This window comes from Calypte anna, chromosome 6 (assembly GCF_003957555.1).
Source record: "Calypte anna isolate BGI_N300 chromosome 6, bCalAnn1_v1.p, whole genome shotgun sequence".
In the NCBI taxonomy this organism is placed as follows: Eukaryota; Metazoa; Chordata; class Aves; order Apodiformes; family Trochilidae; genus Calypte; species Calypte anna.
In genome coordinates, this window is record NC_044252.1 from 10474852 (window position 1) to 10491696 (window position 16845).

General features: G+C 52.0%; 2 protein-coding genes and 2 long non-coding RNA genes across 6 annotated transcripts in view; 2 read left to right on the forward strand and 2 right to left on the reverse strand.

Annotated features, from left to right (window-relative positions):
- The window catches only part of LOC115598525, a 55807-nt gene extending 53147 nt beyond the window's left edge, over positions 1-2660 (reverse strand). For both annotated transcript variants that reach the window (XR_003987708.1, XR_003987709.1), the window contains exons 1-2: positions 2487-2660; positions 1732-1875 (exon numbers count right to left, since the gene is read on the reverse strand). This is a non-coding gene — a long non-coding RNA (uncharacterized LOC115598525). The remainder of the gene's footprint in view (positions 1-1731; positions 1876-2486) is intronic.
- A 155-nt stretch (positions 2661-2815) lies between these two features.
- Positions 2816-5935, forward strand: ADO (2-aminoethanethiol dioxygenase). Its single transcript, XM_030453525.1, has one exon. The coding sequence runs from the start codon at positions 2825-2827 to the stop codon at positions 3551-3553; it is 729 nt and encodes a 242-aa protein (XP_030309385.1). The 5' UTR covers positions 2816-2824; the 3' UTR covers positions 3554-5935.
- A 1807-nt stretch (positions 5936-7742) lies between these two features.
- EGR2 (early growth response 2) lies at positions 7743-10426 on the reverse strand. Its single transcript, XM_030453268.1, has 2 exons — positions 10015-10426; positions 7743-9673 (listed from the first exon to the last, which is right to left on the reverse strand). Exons 1-2 carry the CDS (start codon positions 10190-10192, stop codon positions 8451-8453), a joined length of 1401 nt encoding a protein of 466 aa, XP_030309128.1. The 5' UTR covers positions 10193-10426; the 3' UTR covers positions 7743-8450.
- Positions 9477-13500, forward strand: LOC115598527. Of its 2 annotated transcripts, XR_003987710.1 has the most exons (4): positions 9477-9566; positions 10957-11066; positions 12602-12707; positions 13047-13500. It is a non-coding gene; the product is annotated as an uncharacterized LOC115598527 (long non-coding RNA). The 2 variants fall into 2 exon arrangements; XR_003987711.1 differs by lacking the exon at positions 12602-12707.
- The last annotated feature ends 3345 nt before the right edge of the window (positions 13501-16845 follow it).

Genomic DNA, 16845 nt, shown 5'->3' on the forward strand with positions numbered 1-16845 from the left:
TTTCAGAAGAAAAAATGTGTCAAATTACCTGTCAGTTGGCTGGACATCTTTTTTATTCTTTTGAGGTTGTTTTTTTTTAAATTAATATTGCTGCAATGAAAAACGTGGGTGTGATATAGCACATGACGTGGAATGTCAAGTTCTAAGGACATATTTCTGTCAGTATCTGTTAGAAATTGAACTCAAGAGAGTGGCTAAAAACATTGAGGATCATAAGGTGATTATGTAAAATTTAAATCTTACTACCAACGTAACATGGCACTGGGAATGCTCACATAAAGATGTTCCTAAAATCTAAATAAACACCCTTGCACACAGGACATGTGACTCATGGTTTACAGCGAGATAAGCACTTAGGGGTCAAGTAACTCACTGCATTATCACCCAGCAAGTCAGGATCTGGATGAGATGAAAACTCAGGATCCTGGTTTACCAAGCTGATCTTTCTTACAACTGCATGTTTCTTCATGTGCACCATGTCCTACCAATACCAAGCCTTTCTGTTTCCACAAAACAGCTTATTTTTGTGTTGCACAGAAAAAGAACCAGTGTCTTCAAAAGTAAGCATTCTAGCAATCACAGGATGTAATTGCTGAGGCAGTGCACAAATGGATAGCTTAAACCAACAGAGAGATAATTTACTGTTATCACTGATAACTGCCAAAAATTTCCAGTCTGCAGATGCATAATTTAACTGACCATCTCTGCAGAAAGGGACTGAATAGAAGGGCACACTGAACATGGCAGCTTCCAAATCCCTTGGTTTCTGACAAAATGCCAGTTGTCAATCAATGCAGCAGTGAGAAAGGCTCATGGGCCACAAAAACTACCTCTCAACTCCAAACATCTCCCTTCTCATCCTTACCATCCTGCCTGGCAGACCTGCTCTTGCCAGGCATAGAAATGCTCACCCACTCCTCATTCTGTGCTCCAAATACTGGAGAGAAAAATTACTTAAAACATTAACAAGAAACAGCTGAACATAGCAATATTTTGTAGATTCAGATGGAACTCAAAAGCAGCAATTTGAATGATCATCCTCTTCTTTGAAGAAGAGACAATAATGGCATGACTGAAACCTACATTTGTGCACCAAACATGTTTATGGAAGGACTAAAATAGGTTTGCAGAAATTCAAGTCACCAAACTTTGTTTACAGTATCAGTATTTCATCCCCTGCAGAGCCATCACATGCCTGCAACATCTACCTCTGAATCATGTACAATATTTCTGGCTCACATGCAATATGTAAGAATACTGAGGCTATATATATATATACGTATCTTACTTAAGCTTAATGCATATCTTAAGACTCCAGTTTGCCTTTAATCAAGAAAATGCATTGGTTTTCCTTGTTTTTGAATAATTTTTTTTAACTTGGTTGGACTGCTGCCACTGCAGTCTCATTTGACTGTGTATTATTATCACTCAGTGGTTTTCTCAGAATTCTAACCTGGGCCTCGACCTACCATGGTACTTCTGTGGTGAACATCTGCTTAAATAACTGAACTCAAGGTGGTATGAGCCTGTATATTCTTGTGATCAGAACCTAACTTGTTTAACAGATCCCAGCACTAACAGGTTAATTTCTGAATTCAAAATTTCAGTATTTTCTAGGCATAATCTGCTACGTGCAGTCATGCATGTTGGAAAGAGGGTAATAGGATCATTGCCACACGTACATAAATGACATTATGCATGTAATGCCCTGGCAGAATAAATGTTGTATACCCTTTCTGTACATCAGCCTGAAACAACCATGCGCAGGCTCCACCAGGCTGGAACTGAGCCAAAAGATTATCTCCATCCTCTCTGTCACACGTGGATTCTCCAAGGATCAGCGTCTGGAACTCCATGTGCTCATCCGATGTTAATCTGTGGTTAAAGATAATGAATTCAGATACAATCACACTCAAGAGTGACATCAAGGACAGCACGTGCCGTACAGAAAGACTTCAATCCACGATTCCGACGGGAGAGCAGCAGCCAAAAAATTAGTTGGAATCTGATAAATTTGCCAGTGGCTTAGATGTAACGAGCAATAGGTGACCAAAAAGACACTGTTTACGTACCCCGTTTTACGTCCGTGACACCGTCCATGCTCTACCGTGCTCAGTTTTACACGGCCACGCACAAAGCTCTTCCCCTGCGCCTTCTCCTCACCCTCCCGCAGCTACCCGGCACGAAACACAAGCGCAGGGAGCTCCCTTTATCACCGCAGCCTCCCAGTCACCAGCAAGGCCGGTGTTTGCGAGACCGCCTGCCCGCCGGGAGAGGAGCCCTCCCGCTGCCCGGAGCCCGGGGCCCGCAGGCAGGGTGGGCGCTGCCCGGGGCGCGGCCCTCTCCGCACCTCCCACCGCACCTCAAGCCCCGCAGCGCTAAAATGGCGGCCGCGGGCGGTCCAGCCCCACACCCACGGGAACCCTCCGGACCCGCCGCTCCTCGCACACCAAACCCGCGGGACGCAGCCCCCGCCGGCCACTCACCTCCGCCGGCCCCGATGGGAGCCGTAGTCCTCCTCCCTCTTCCTTCCTTCTTCCTTCCTCCTCTCTCTTCCGTCCTCCCTCCTTCACCGCCGCCCCCAGCCCTGTGCCGCCCGCCCGCCAGCACCAACCCCGGCATCTCCGCGCTCTCGCGGGGGCCCGAGGAGCGGGATGAGGGTACGGTGCGACTGCGGGGCACGGGGCAACTGCGGCGGGTGCGGGCAGGACTACGAGCCCCGTGGTGCACGGCGGGGCGGACGCGCCTGCGCGGCGGGGCGGGAGCAGGAGGCGGAAGCGGCGAGGGTCCCGCCTGCCGCGGCCGGGCCGGGCCGGGTGCCGCCATGCCCCGGGACAACATGGCCTCCCTGATCCAGCGGGTGGCGCGGCAGGCGCGGATCACATTCCGCAGCCCGGCGGGCCCGGCCTTCGGGGAGAACCTGCACCGGCTGCAGCAGCTGTTGGACGAGGTGCGCGCCGAGGACTTGCACTTGGCGCCGCGGGGGCCGTCGGCGGTGGCGGCGGGCGGGGGGTTGCCGTGGGCCGGCGTGGTGCCGCCCGTCAGCTATATGCACATCTGCGAGACGGAGAGCTTCAGCATGGGCGTGTTCCTGCTGCGGAGCGGCGCCTGCATCCCGCTGCACGACCACCCGGGCATGAACGGCATGCTGAAGGTGCTCTACGGCACGCTGCGTATCGCCTGCCTGGACACGCTGCCCCCCACCACCGCCGCCCCGCCGCCCGCCGCCGCCGGCGGGCCCTGCCACCGCGCCCTGTACCGCTCCCGCCAGCACTACACGCCGGCCTCCCCGCCCTGCCTCCTCTCGCCGCACACCGACAACCTCCACCAGATCGACGCCGTGGACGGGCCCGCCGCCTTCCTCGACATCCTGGCGCCGCCCTACGACCCCCAGCACGGCCGGGACTGCCACTACTACCGCCTGCTGGAGGGGCCGCCGGCTGGCGCCGAGCCGCCCGGGCTGCCGCGGGAGGTCTGGTTGATGGAGACCCCGCAGGCCGCCGACTTCTGGTGCGGGGGTGAACCCTATCCCGGGCCCCGCGTCTGCCTCTGAGGCGGCCCGGGCCCAGCGGCGGCCCGTGGGACCGATGGGACGGTTGGCGGGAGCCTTCCGCCAGCCCGGCCGCCTTCTCCCGCTCCAAGCCCCGGCGGGCAGTGCCGACTGGACCACGGCTCCGCCTTGCCCGTTGTCCCGTGTCCGGGCGGCGGGACGGGGGGTGCTGGCTGGGACTCCCCGGGAACGCTGCGATGCCTAGCCGGTCTCTTTCACAGGCCTGCCCGGCTGTGTGTCGGGGGCAGTAAAGCGCTTCTGTGCTTATCTCCTGTGGGCTGACGTGGAGGAGTAGCACGGTTAAACTTTTACTCAACTGAATGGCTGGGGGAAAATAATGCAGCATCCTGTGTAAATAGTGTGTCTGCTGTGTGTCAGCCGAGGGGGATCGGGCTCCATCAGGGAGAGCGAATGCAATAAGAATTGTCACGGGACACCCAGCCTTTTTCCACCACCAGAGCCAGCTGGCACTGGTTGGGCAAATGGAGCGTGCCCACCCAGCCTGGGTAGGGAGCTGCTCTGTCTGCAGCTTTTTGGGACTTCATCTCCAGAGCAAGTCTCAGCAAGAACCTGCTAGCAAAAACCCAAACCCAGAATAACACCTGAGGCAGGATGTGCTTGTCCAGTAAATGCCAGCGATCCCCAGGGCTGTTAAAGGAATCCCTGCTCCGAAGGGACACTATCAGGTTTAGAATTACTTAATGGTTCCTTAAATTGTTGAATGTAAGATCTTGATATTGCAACTCAGATCTACAGAGTCTATGCATCTTTCCTTCAAGTAGGAGAAGGAGACTGATCAGCTGCTAACTAACCGCACTGGGAACCTCTTGTGCAGCAGTGGCAGATGGTAGCAGAAACTGAGCATCTTAAAAGGAAAAACCAACTATCCACTGTTGTGTTGTGGAAACTACTCTAGAAACACGATGTATTTGCAAACCCTATATACAGCAGCACACATAACCTATGTACAGATAAGGTTTGACCTGATGTCTTTTCTTTCAAGCGTGGTCTGTGTTTTCATGCAGACAAGTAAACGCTTTGGGCTTCTGAAGCCTTGTGGTTTCCCTCTTTGTACTATTTATAAAGACTACTTTTTCATAACACTTTTAAAAACACGTAGCATAAAAGAGACACCACGAATTTCGCCTTGCTATGATGAAAGCACTCTGGAGATGCAGTTTGTCTACAGCAGGGGATGCAGTCTTTCTAAGAAGGGAGAAACTTTCTGTAGTTGAAATACTCTGAACTGCAAGGATTGGTCTTGTGCCTGTTTGTCCTAATGCACACTTTGTACCACAAACCCAGGCTGGGGTGGCTTGGCCCTCTTGGTCAAGATGTGGAAATTTGAATAAGAAAACACGACTTACCAACCTTTGAAGTGATGTACCAAGCCACTCCAGAAATCATTCCACAACTGGCTTTAATTTTTTGTTATGTATTTATAAAAGCAGACTTGTTTTTCCTGTACCATGGCTTGTATGTGTAAAGTTTTAAATTTTTAAATGATCCTGACACAGCATTGGGTTTTTTGTTGGTTTGTTTTTTTGTTTGTTTGTTTGTTTGTTTTTTGGTTTTTTTTTTGGCCTGTGAAAGAATGAATGTAAAACATAGTCAGTGTTATGCATGCACAAAAGATTAATTCTTTTGCAAGGAAAAAATAGTGGATATTATTTCAAGCGATCTCCATTTATTCTCGCAGCACTTTAAAGTGTCTGATATTTCTGTAGCTGGCTTACCTGTTTTTCCTGGAATTCCCCTGCAGCTTAGCATTAGTTAATGTGCAACAATTCTCTGTCGAACCTAGTCATTATAACACAATGCTTCCCTATGTTACAGGCTGTTTCCAGCTCTCTCCGATGCTAATGAAGACCATCATGTTTTTTCAGAAGTCCACAAAGATAGCGTGGTGCATGCAAGCAGCTGTACTGGAAAAACAAACTGTAACAGAGAGCATTTTTTAATCTCATCTGTTCTGTCCTCCCCTTAGGTCTTTCTGTTTGGTTATGGATTATTTTTCTCCACATGTGAAACCTAGTCAGGATGTTTAATGGGATAGGGCTTTAATGCATCTTTTCATAGAGGACAGCATGCCTCCTTACACTGCAGAGTGTTGTTAACAGTTGTGGCAAAACCTTTCTAATAAACATAGCATCAGAACATTAAAGCTGGGAAAAGTAGCAAAGAAAACCTGAGATGCATTGAAGAAAAGCCTCTTTGTGTAATTTCTTGCTTACTCAGTAACAAACTTCATATGTTCTAGATACCTGTAAGCAGAAGGTTTAAGTCTGTAATGCTGTTCCTTCTCTCTGCAGTCTGGTTATTGTGTTTTCACAACAGCAAAATTACTGTTATTGCTGAATTACAGAATAAATACAAGGTATCTCACCACTGACTAGTCATTACTTTCCTTCACAAGTACAACTGTCTTGAACCAAGTATGGTACAGAGCACAAGTGGTTTTTTGATTAAGTCCATATGGTGCTACTGGTGATGCTTAAGACTGGGTTCTGAGCCCAAACCTTCCACCAGTGCCCCATAGACAAATCCAGGCACATGTGGTAGTACCACTCTTGAAGCTGGCTCTTACTGTAAGTCAAAGGCACGGGTGTAAAACTGCTCACTGTTACATGATGGAAGGTTTCCTTGCAGCTATGTGCTAGGCATCGGCAGTTTTCATAATACAATTTGTTTTCCATTTCTGTGTTACCTTGTTTTGCTTTAATCTGGGGTTTTACTCTTGTAGCATGGATGCAGAGAGTAATTTGGAGAGTGCAAGCAGCACCTCGGATTGTGTGCTTGGGCAGCTGAGATGCCAGCTTTGCTCCCTACACTGGCTGCATCAAAGCTGCAGTTTTCTGAGGCCGTGGCAGTACCTCCAGGAACCCAGCAAGCTGAGAGCAGGGGATCCCATCCACCTTCCTGTACCACAGCCCACTGACGCTGCCCAAGGAGGCCGTGGTTCCCATGGGGTTCCATCTCTGATACCTCTCTGCCAGCAGGCCCTGAGGCTCTTTTTGGGGTCAGGGGCACACAAGTGGCAATGCTGCAGCCCACCGACAGACACTGCAGGGGAGGCAAAGGCTTACTTGTGCTGCTAAGGTGGACCTGGCCTCTCCCCTTGGCTTCTCCCTCCCATGCAGACTGGTCCATACCTGGCTTTGGAAGCCTACTTCATGTCTGATTCAAACCCGGGAACTTTGCTTCAGCTATCGATGACTGCCCTTCCCAAGCAAAGAGCGAGAGCAGCAGCTTCAAAAGCCAGTGCCAGTTCCAGAAGAACAAGGAGCAGGACGCTTCAGGCAGAGAAGGCAGGTGCTAGCGAGACAGCACAGCGAAATGCAGCAGCGGGGCAAACAGAGGCTGGGAGCGACGGGGCAAGGGCTTTGCTCTCCGCTGTGCTGGGCTGTGGTGCTGGCGGTGCGGGCTGTAGCGTACCAGGGATATCTGTGACAGCGGGGTGAGCCCACGGGGCTGGTACGGCCCGGCAATGACGGCAGCACCCGATGGTGGGCCAAGCCAGCATAACGTCTTAAAAAACAATAACAAGAATACAAGAAATGGGGAAAAAAAAAGAAAAAAAAAAAAAAAAAAAAGAAAAAAAAAAAAAAAAAAAAAAAAAAAAAGAGAGCAAAAAAAATTAAAATTAAAAAAAAAAAACGCAGTGCGATGTTGCGGCCGGATGGGTTCAGCAGAAAAAGCCCGGCTGCACGGTGGGGGTGAGGGCTGCCGCCGCCCCCGGCCCCGCGGAGCTCCCGAGAGGGGGCCGGTGCCTCCCACCCAGCCCCGCGCCTCCTACAACTGCTTTCCTCGGCCGTCGGGGCGGCGGTACCTGCTGTTCCGGAGGTGCCCACTCGTAGAGGTTGCCTGCGGCGGATCGTAACCGCGGAACAAAACAGAAAGTGAGTCAAAAAAACCCACCCTGCTCCCCGGTTAATATTAAGCCTGTCTCTCGACTCCGAGGGAAATCCCCGCCCGAGAGCTAGTGTTTGTTACGCTGGGACCGGGACCGCTGGTTTTCCGCGCCGAGGCGGTGCGCTGCGCACAGCGGAGACCGGGCCAGGCAGCCTCGAAGCCCCCCGCAGCCGGCGGCCGGCGCGGTCCGGGAACGGGAGGGAGGCACTCCCTCCCCCAGGCCGGGCCAGGCAACCTACGGAAATAAAGGTGTCAATTTAACATAATTAAGAGATTTATTTGTCGTCTTTTATAAACCTTGTAAGCACCGACCCTATTGTCGAAAAGTTTATTTACAGTGGCCAGAAAGAAACGCGCTCTCCTTCCAGCTCCCGTTAGTGGTTGTGCATTATTCGTGTTACCTGCTGCACGCCGGCTCCCGGCGGACAACGGGCAACGGTTCTAGCCAGAGTATTTACATCCCGTCCCAAGTTCTACTACAAACGTAACACTTTTAAGTCACGAAAATAAAAACCAAAAACCAAACAAACAAAAAACCCAACAAAAACAAGAAATCAACCAACCAAACAAAAACCAAAAGAAAACCAAAACCCCAAACCAGTGAGTACAAAAATATAGTCTCTAAGAAAAAAAAATCCCAATATTAATAGGCAGATATGTACAGCCATTCTAAAACCAGGGAGGGAAAACTTTCGGGTCTCGGTGTCGCCGCTGTCGTCGGAGCGGATCGGTAAGGCACCCCCCACATGCAGACAGGGGACCGGGCTCTACACCACACAAGGCACCAAGGACACCTCACCACGACGGTACTGCATGCATCCATCCAACCAACCATCCATCCTCCTGCCGCAGCCCCTATGTACACCCGCCGGCCCGGCCCAGCCTGCCCCGGCCCTGGGGGCCCCGCAGGTGCTCATTGCTTTCCGCCGGGCTCCGCGTCCCGCCGCGCTAGGCGGCCCCGCGGCTCCGCTCTGGCTCCTGCGCGCCTTCAGGGCGTCCGCGTCCGCGCTGCGCAGGGGGCCAGGGCAGCGGCGCCGCTCCCGCCGCCGGGCTGAGGGCACCCGCCGGCGGCGGCGGCAGCAGCAGCTCCTTTCCGCTCCTTCTGGCGCAGGTGGATCTTGGTGTGCCGCTTCCTCTCGTCGGAGCGGGCGAACTTCCTGCCGCAGAAGTCGCAGGCGAAGGGCTTCTCGCCGGTGTGCGTGCGGATGTGGGTGGTGAGGTGGTCGCTGCGGCTGAAGTTCCGCATGCAGATGCGGCACTGGAAGGGCTTGTGGCCCGTGTGGATGCGAATGTGCCGGGTGAGCTCGTCGGAGCGGGAGAAGCGGCGGTCGCAGCCCTCAGCGGGGCAAGGGTAGGGCCTCTCGTGGACTGGCGTCTTGCTGGGCCGGTTGGGGTATTTGCGGGGCCGCAGGATGGGCCGCAGCGGCAGGTGGTGCGGGCTGTAGGCGCCGGCGGGCAGCCGGGCTCCCGCGCCCTCGCCCCCGCCACCCCCGCCGCCGCCGGGAGCGGTGCCGGGGGCGGTGCCCGCCGGGGGTGCCCCCATGGTGAAGTTGCGGATGGTGGAGAGCGGCGTGAGGGGCGGCGGGACGCGAAGCGAGTCGAGGGGGCAGGGGAAGGGCTTGCGGTCGGGGCCGGTGTGCAGCTCCCGCTGGCACTGGGGCGGCGGGAAGAAGCCGCCGTATTCGGGGATCATGGTGAAGAGCCCGCCGTCGGCCGCCGCCGCCTTCGGGGAGGGGTAGGAGGGCGGCGGGGGGAACGGCAGCGCCCCGCCGCTGGCGGCGGGCAGGAAAGCTGAGGAGGGGTCCTGTGGGTACAGGTCGCCGCAGCCCGAGTAGGGCGGCGGCGGCGGCGAGTAGAGGTGCTCCAGGTCGGCCGGCTGGCCTTGTGCCATAGTGCAGCCGAGGGCCCCGGCCAGCGGGTTGGGGGAGGCGGCGGAGGCGGCGGTGACCGAGGAGGAGGCGGAGGAGGCGGCGGAGGGGGCGGCGGAGGCGGCGGAGGAGGGCGTGCTGACCCCCTGCAGGATCCCCGCGCTCACGATGTTGATGATGCCCTCGGGGTAGCAGCCGGCGCCGGGGTACTGCGGGTCGATGGAGAATTTGCCCATGTAGGTGAAGGTCTGGTTGCGGGAGGTCGGGGCGCTGGGCGCGAAGCCGCCGCCGTAGGGAAGGTCTAGCGCCCGCTTGTCGCCCATCTCCACGTTGATCATGCCGTCTGGGGGGGCAAGGAGCCGGTCAGCTCTCCGCACTGCGCCCACCGGGCGGCCCGGCACCGCTCCCGGTCCCGGACGCCGCCCGGCCCAGCCCGGCACGGAGCTCCGGTGCGCACATGTTGCGCTCCGAGCCGGCCCCAACTTTGCCCCCAAGCCGAGCGCGGAGGCAGGGCTGCCGTGAGGGCTGCGGGAGATCCCGGCGGGCGGCGAGAGGGCCCCGGAGGGGCCGCGGCCCCCGTCGCTATCCGCTTCCCGCTCGCCCTGCCATCCGCCGCCCCGGGTCTCCGCCGCCCTCCGCAGGCGGCCCGGCCCGCCCCTGCGCGGCCGCGCGGGCTCCGCTTACCTCCTGCCACTCCGCTCATCTGGTCAAACGGCCCTGCCAGGTCGGCATTGGGGAAGATCGCGACCGAAGTTGGCAGCGCGGCGGAGATGTCATCCGCAGGGTAAATGCCCTCGGGGAGCTGGTGCACGAACCCTCCGAGGGTCACCGGGATCTTGTCCACCGCCTTGGCGGTCATCATGGGGGCAGCGGGGCGGCCGGGGGGAGCGGCGCTCCCGGCCGGCGGTGGGCGCTCGGGGCGGGGAGGTGGGGGCAGCGAGGAGGGAGGGGGCGATTTCCCCGGCCTCCCACTACCGGCGCGGGGGGACGGCGGGGAGCGGGCGCGGGGCGCGAGGAGGCATGTGCTGAGGGGGCGGGCGGCCGCCCCGTCGCGGCGGTGCCGGTGCCCCGGGAGAGCCGCGCTCCCGCCGCAGCTCGCGCTGGAGGACACGTCTGGCGGGAAGTATTTATGGGGGCCCCCTGAATGCCCGGGACGTCACTGCCCATATAAGGACTGAGGAACGGGGCCCGGCAGTCACGTGGGTGCCCGCGTGCGGGACCCACCGCCCCGCGCCCGCCCTCATCCCCCCTTCCCTGAGCCCCCCCCCCCTTCCCCCGTTCCGCACCCCGCGGGGGCGGCCCCGACCCGCCCCGGCCCCGCGCAGCCCCAGCCGCGCCCCGCCACCGCCCAGGGGGGTATTCCGGTGGCGGAGCCCTTGTCCTAAAAAGGCGAGGATCCGGCCCCGCCCCGCTTGCCCTTTTTAGGCCTGGTTCCGGAAATTTTAAAAAGCTCGGAAAAACAGAGGAGGTCCCGGGGCCGCCCCTCCGGACCTCGCTCACTTTCTCAGCATCCCGTAACCGCAAAAAAAAAAAAAAAAAAAACAACAGTCCAGCCACAGAAGCGGAATCCGGCTGCTCCTTTCTTAAATAAAAAAATTGTCTTTTTTTTTTTTTTTTTTCCCTGAGTTACGGATGGAAAGAGACGCCGAGAAGACCGAGCGCGTCGCTGCTTTTTTTGGAAAATGTCTGATCTATATATACCGTCGCTAAAGCTGGAACCGCCTGCTCCGCCGTCGGTGGGTTGTTATTGTACCGGCGGGCGCAGTCGGTGATGGGACAGAGAGGGCGGCGGGGGGACACCCGTCCCGCCCCCCAACCCCCACCCCACTCCGGCCCGGCCTTGCCGCTCCCCCCCTGCTCGAAGAACCGACCTCTTGCTTCCACTGCCGTGTCCCACTTCTCGAGGCCCCATCCTCAGTACCACTTCCACTCCCTTTTTTGCCTTTCTTTACCTACAGTCTCCTCAATAACGAGGGTATGAAACCAAAGAGCACTTAAATTCTAGCAGGTTTTTTTTTTTTTTCTTTTTTTTTCTTTTTTTTTTTTTTTTTTTTTTTCTTTTTTCCAAAGTACTAAAAATATCCTCCCTTGTGCCTCCCTTCCCAGGAGAAGCCAATCTTTCATATGCTGTTCCCAAGCTCAGAGCTTGCAGCCCCTACCTCTTCTTGCTGATGGGGGTGTCAGATGTAATTATTTTTGAAAGCTGTATCCCATGCTGTGTTCATGTCACTAATCTCATTACATAGGAATATTTCATCTCATGGCAGTTTATTCCTGCATTTAGGCAAGCAACTCTCACATGTGGTCTGTAGCGTGCAAGGACCTTGCAGAGAAAAAAACCCATTGACAACTGAAGCAGCAGCAAGACAGGGCAATATAAAGGAGATGCTACAGAAGCATACTCACATTCCAAAGCAACAAGCCAGAGAATACATAGAAAGGCTAAATCCTTCTCACTTCCATTTTCACCTGCAGATATCATTACTTACAGGTTTCAGGACACATGTTCCTATGGCACGTGCACTTATTACCTCCTCGAGTCCCAAACACTGTCATATGCCTCTGTCTCCCAGGCCCCTCTTCTGCATACAACACTTCACACCTCACCTGTTTAAGGCTCTCTCATTTCCTCTGTTTTTGTTTCACTGCCCTTGGTGCTGTTCCGGGTTCACCAGTTGTCCAGTCACTGCAGAGCCCATGCTGGACAGGAGTGTGCCTGAAGAAGTAAAAAGGGGCATTTATCATACTTGCTAAGGAATAGTAGGCATAAACCTATTTTCCTTTATGAGTGTTCAGGGAAGTGTTCACAGAAAGTAGTAAATATATAATATTTAGTAGTTTTTAATGCTGATTTTGTTACCGGTCCTTTCTAGCTCTTAATGTGTAACCAGTACAGGTTGACAGGTGAGATTTAGTTGAAAGAAAGCTCATGTTCAGTTTCAGTAGGATTCTAGATATTTTTGTTTTAAAACCCCATCTCAATTTTAAAGTTAAATTGTGACAGAGAGAGAGAGACAGGTACTGGGAAATTTGACTGAGAAGTAGGAGCAATTGTATTGTATCTTTCCATTACAGCTAAGCTATAATTGGTCTAATCACTACTATGAAAGAACAAAATATTGTAATCTGTTGTGCAGTGGGACAAGTTACTTCACATGAATTTGAGAAACAGGTAGCTCTAAGTGCGCTACCTCCTTACTGCAAAATGTCACAGACATATCAGACACAGGTTTTAGGCAGGCTTTACAATGTCTTCCTCTGTTATTTGAAGATACCCAGTGCCTGCTGATGACACTAAATCATGCTGCACACAGGAGAAGGAAGAATCAAGGTTTCACATCCCACCCATGTCTCAGTTCTACCTTTGAACTCACTTGGTGAGCTTAATGTTCTTCCACTATGGAGAAGGACTCAGTGAAAGACTTACACAAACAAAAACTAACATACCTCCTCGCTAACTTCACCAAAGGACTACTACTATTAGTTGACTTTGTTGGTTAATGTTGAAAGGCTTTTCAAGAGTGGGGTAAACTGGGGGGGTCTGATTTCTGGCATTTACACAGACACAGACAGTAAAGTCACTCAACTTCTCTCAATGAGAGCCTTGTGTGAGTGGCAACAAAATCCAGTGCAGGGCAACATGGAAACATAGTTAATGCTTGGTCTTCATGAAGATGTTGACAGATGATACTCAAATGTTTCTGGTTCCTTTCCAGATGTTCTTGCTGTAGTGCTTCATATGTGCTTTGCGCCTTTGATCCCTGTATGGCTGATTATCCCAGACTCCGAGGATAGATTGTCCAACTCAGACTGACGTCAATGAGCCTTACACGCAAAAAATCCTGCTGATTCCTGTGGTTCCTATAAACCACGTGGTTTCATATGATGGACAGATTGCTCGTGTGAATTGCTGAAGCCCCACTGACACCAAGCAGAGCTGCACCTCATACACACATGATCTGTCTGGCTGGCTATAACACTGATAGAGGGGGGTTCAGAGCTGAAGGGTGGAACATCTCTTGGGTATTCCAAATTTCTTGAAACTGACTCCCTATGGACTTATTATATTCACTCTAATCAAGGTGCTAGCTGATGGTGCACTGGGTATATTTTTCTGCAGTCAATTTTGTACAAGTACTTGAGATAGGAGTTTTAGAAATAAAATTGTCCTTTCCTCCATTACCTGAGCTTGAGAGTGTCTGAGTACAAAAAGGCAGCTCATCATCTGTGGAGCTGGCAGCACAGTTTAACTAGCTTAACATTACACATTTGAGTCATCTCTGCAGGGGACTACTGTGCTTTTGTAGCAAAACACAACTGACCTAATGGGCTAACAGCAGCAATGCTAGCAGGCCTGCTTCGGAAACACACCCTGTGACTTCCACTGTGCACCCCACTGCTTTCAAGAATGTTAGGGTGGCCTCAGCTCAGCAGGTGCCCTTGGGAGTGGGGACCAGATTGGGAGCAGGGACTTGCTCTGGATGGGAGGTTTGTGGCCCTATCCTCTGAAAACAGCACAGCAAGGAACATCTGTCTTGGTCTTGGCTAGATTCAGGTTGTGGTTTGTGGGGTATTTTTATATTTCATATAATGACGTTTCATATTTAAAAATAAATAAATAATAGATAAAAATTCCTTCTCTGTAGCTGTATTTCAGTTTCCTAAATTTGCTACTTTTCCATGGAGGTAGAGAGAGCTGTCATGTCCTCACAGGAGGAAGTGCTGGTTTACTGATACCCTTTGTTTTACCAGGGGTATCTTCTGGATTCCCAGACACTTCCCTCAAATCCACCCTGCCCTCACAGGCCTGGTTCAGGCTCAGCCTGTGCTGGCTGGGCACTGAAACCTGGTCCACAGCCAGGGAAACCTGCTGGAAACCTGAACATACAGAAACCAGCTGCCTGACTGCTGGCATGTTAGAGGAAGGGGAATGGTTAAAGAGTAGAGGAGTAGGCATCCCAGTCTGCCCTTAATTACAGTACCTTGAAACCACACTGTGGTTTTCAGCCAAGGCTGCTTGTTGTCTTAGGGTAAATGCCTGTAAATTTGAAATGAGTAAATGACTTTATTGTGAGGATTTGGCTCTGGAGAGCTGTAGTAGCATCCCAAAGGGTTATTTAAATGTCAATAACATTTTCTAATTCGGGCTATAGGAATTCAACAAGCCCATGTGGAATCAGCAAGTCGCTAGTTTAAGTTTGTGTGGCTGTAAACAAGTGTGTGTAACAGTGAAAGCTTTCCAGTCAAATGAGAAAAACAACAAACTCGTTTCCCCCAAACCTATTCTCGTTATTAAACACACATTACATATCCTGGATATTCCTGTGGTCGGTCTCTAACGTGTGTATTGAATCCATAGTCCTACCTCTGCTCACCCCTGTCGTTCCTCAAGTAACAACCGAGGGAAGGGCTGTTCCCGCAGCCAGCGGGAGGGGAGCGGGAGCGTGTGCGGGCTCCACTGCCCTCTCCTGGGGGAAGACGCTCCCGGGAGCCGGGGAGGACACGGCAGCCGAGCCGTAAGCGGTGCGCTGGGCTGCGGGGACTGGTGTGTCACCCCATAACAGGACCCCTAAAGCTTTATATCACAGACGTCCTACCTATAGGAACAACAAAGTATAGCCATGTCGAGTCAGAGATCCCGTCCAGGGCAGCTGGGCTGCCTGATGACTGTCCCACAGGCTGTGACCCCCATAGCACCAAAGGTGTCAGGACAGAGACCACACATCCCAGAGGTACTGGGAGTAAGTCACAGAGGGGGCATCCCTGAGGAACAGCTAAAATATCAGCTCTGCATGATGCTCGCTGGGGGAAAATAATACATAATTTTCTTCTCATAATAGGGAAAATAACTTGGATACACGTATCATCCATGTGACAGGACTCAAAATAATGATGACTTTGTTTCTGAATAACAGTAGTCTCACTGCTAAGCTCTAGTTTAGTCCTTTCTACTGAAAGTAGTTTCACTTAGCCTTGTATTTTTTGTTCTAACACATCTCCTTTACTTTGTGTCAATACTGCCTTGTCCCATGGCTGCACTGGGCCTTCAGTCCAGAGCGAGGCTAACTGAGCACACCCCTTAATGATGCAAGTGGTCTTCTTCCTTGGAAGACTGAAATAAAAGAAGTACAGCAAGCATCACATTTTTATTTCTCTTATTGGTCCCACTACCTAGTGTCTGAATACTTGGAAAACTTGTCAGAAGGATTTCTGGACATACGCAGTCTGTAGAAAACCTCACCCTCAGAAGGGGGTACAGCTGAGAAGTAAGGTCATGTATGGCACCTCTTGTCAGCAGACAGGAGGGAAAGCAAAACTCTGGCACCACTTTCTAAGCAGTCTTCTGAGAGAAGAAGCAGAAGAGCTCCATGGGGTTTTTCTCAGAAACTTCCCACCCCTCCAGGGAAGCTGGAGCTATTCAGAGGAGTTCTAGACTGCCAAAGACTCTTTTGTGTTTGTACTGTCTATTCTCTACTTCTCAGAACCTGTTTCCACTTATGTCTCATTTCTCTGTACTTTGGTCTTAAACCAGTCTGCCTTGAGCCTTGAAAACCTTCATCTCTTTGCTCTGGGTAAGTCAGTCTGAGTGTGGTTCTGGCTTTTCCTTGGTTTTTATCATCATTTATTTTCTGCTCCTGAGGGCATGTCTACATGCTCCAGTCTTGCCAGAAGACCATCCTGACTGTGAACTCCTGAGAAGAAGGGTATTCAGGTTCATTTTCAGCAAAGTTACCCAATGGATGGCTTTCTGTCAGGAACTGCCAGCAAAGTTTATTGGAGCAGAGAATATTTTTTAAAATTCCATAAAAGATTAAAATAAGTAACATGTTTTGCTTAGAATTTCTAGGGCCAAATCTTCAAGCAGTGTAAATTAGCATATATTTTCTGATGCTATAACCCCTACAATCTGAGTGAAAGTCAAAATTGGACACCACTTTATTTCAAGTTTTGTTACTTTTTAAGGCTAAAACTCTAACTTCTCTTGAGGGTGGGCATGGTCCTTTTCGTTCTGCATTTGGGCTGCTTCCACCTTTATTGCCAGAGGTTTTTTCCTATCTTTGATTTGTTTTCTCTGCTGTGATGTGTTGTCCTCGTTCTTTCACCTCCTCCTTCATTCATGTCTCTCTCTTTACTATGTATTGTCCAACCTTTTCAGGTCTCTTTTCTCTCTCACCCCTCCTGCTTTTCCTCTTCCTTGGTAGTTCCTTTTCCTTCCCCCTTATCTCAGCAATTGCTGCCAACAGCTATATTTGGAATAGAGTGGGAACAAGCTATTCTTGTGACTTTACTTTGAAATAACTGAGAGGAGCAGATGATTTTCTTTGAACAAATAGAGGATATATTGAGGAGAGGGAAGGCTAGTAAAGTCATAACGAGACTGTTAGGGAATACCTGTCCAGCAGGTTTGCCTTTCTGAACTCACGGGATAAATTAACCAGATATCAATTCTTGTTTGCTCTGTTTTAGCTTTATATGTTTGTTTTGTGCAAAATTTCCTCTCTCTCCATGATAGTA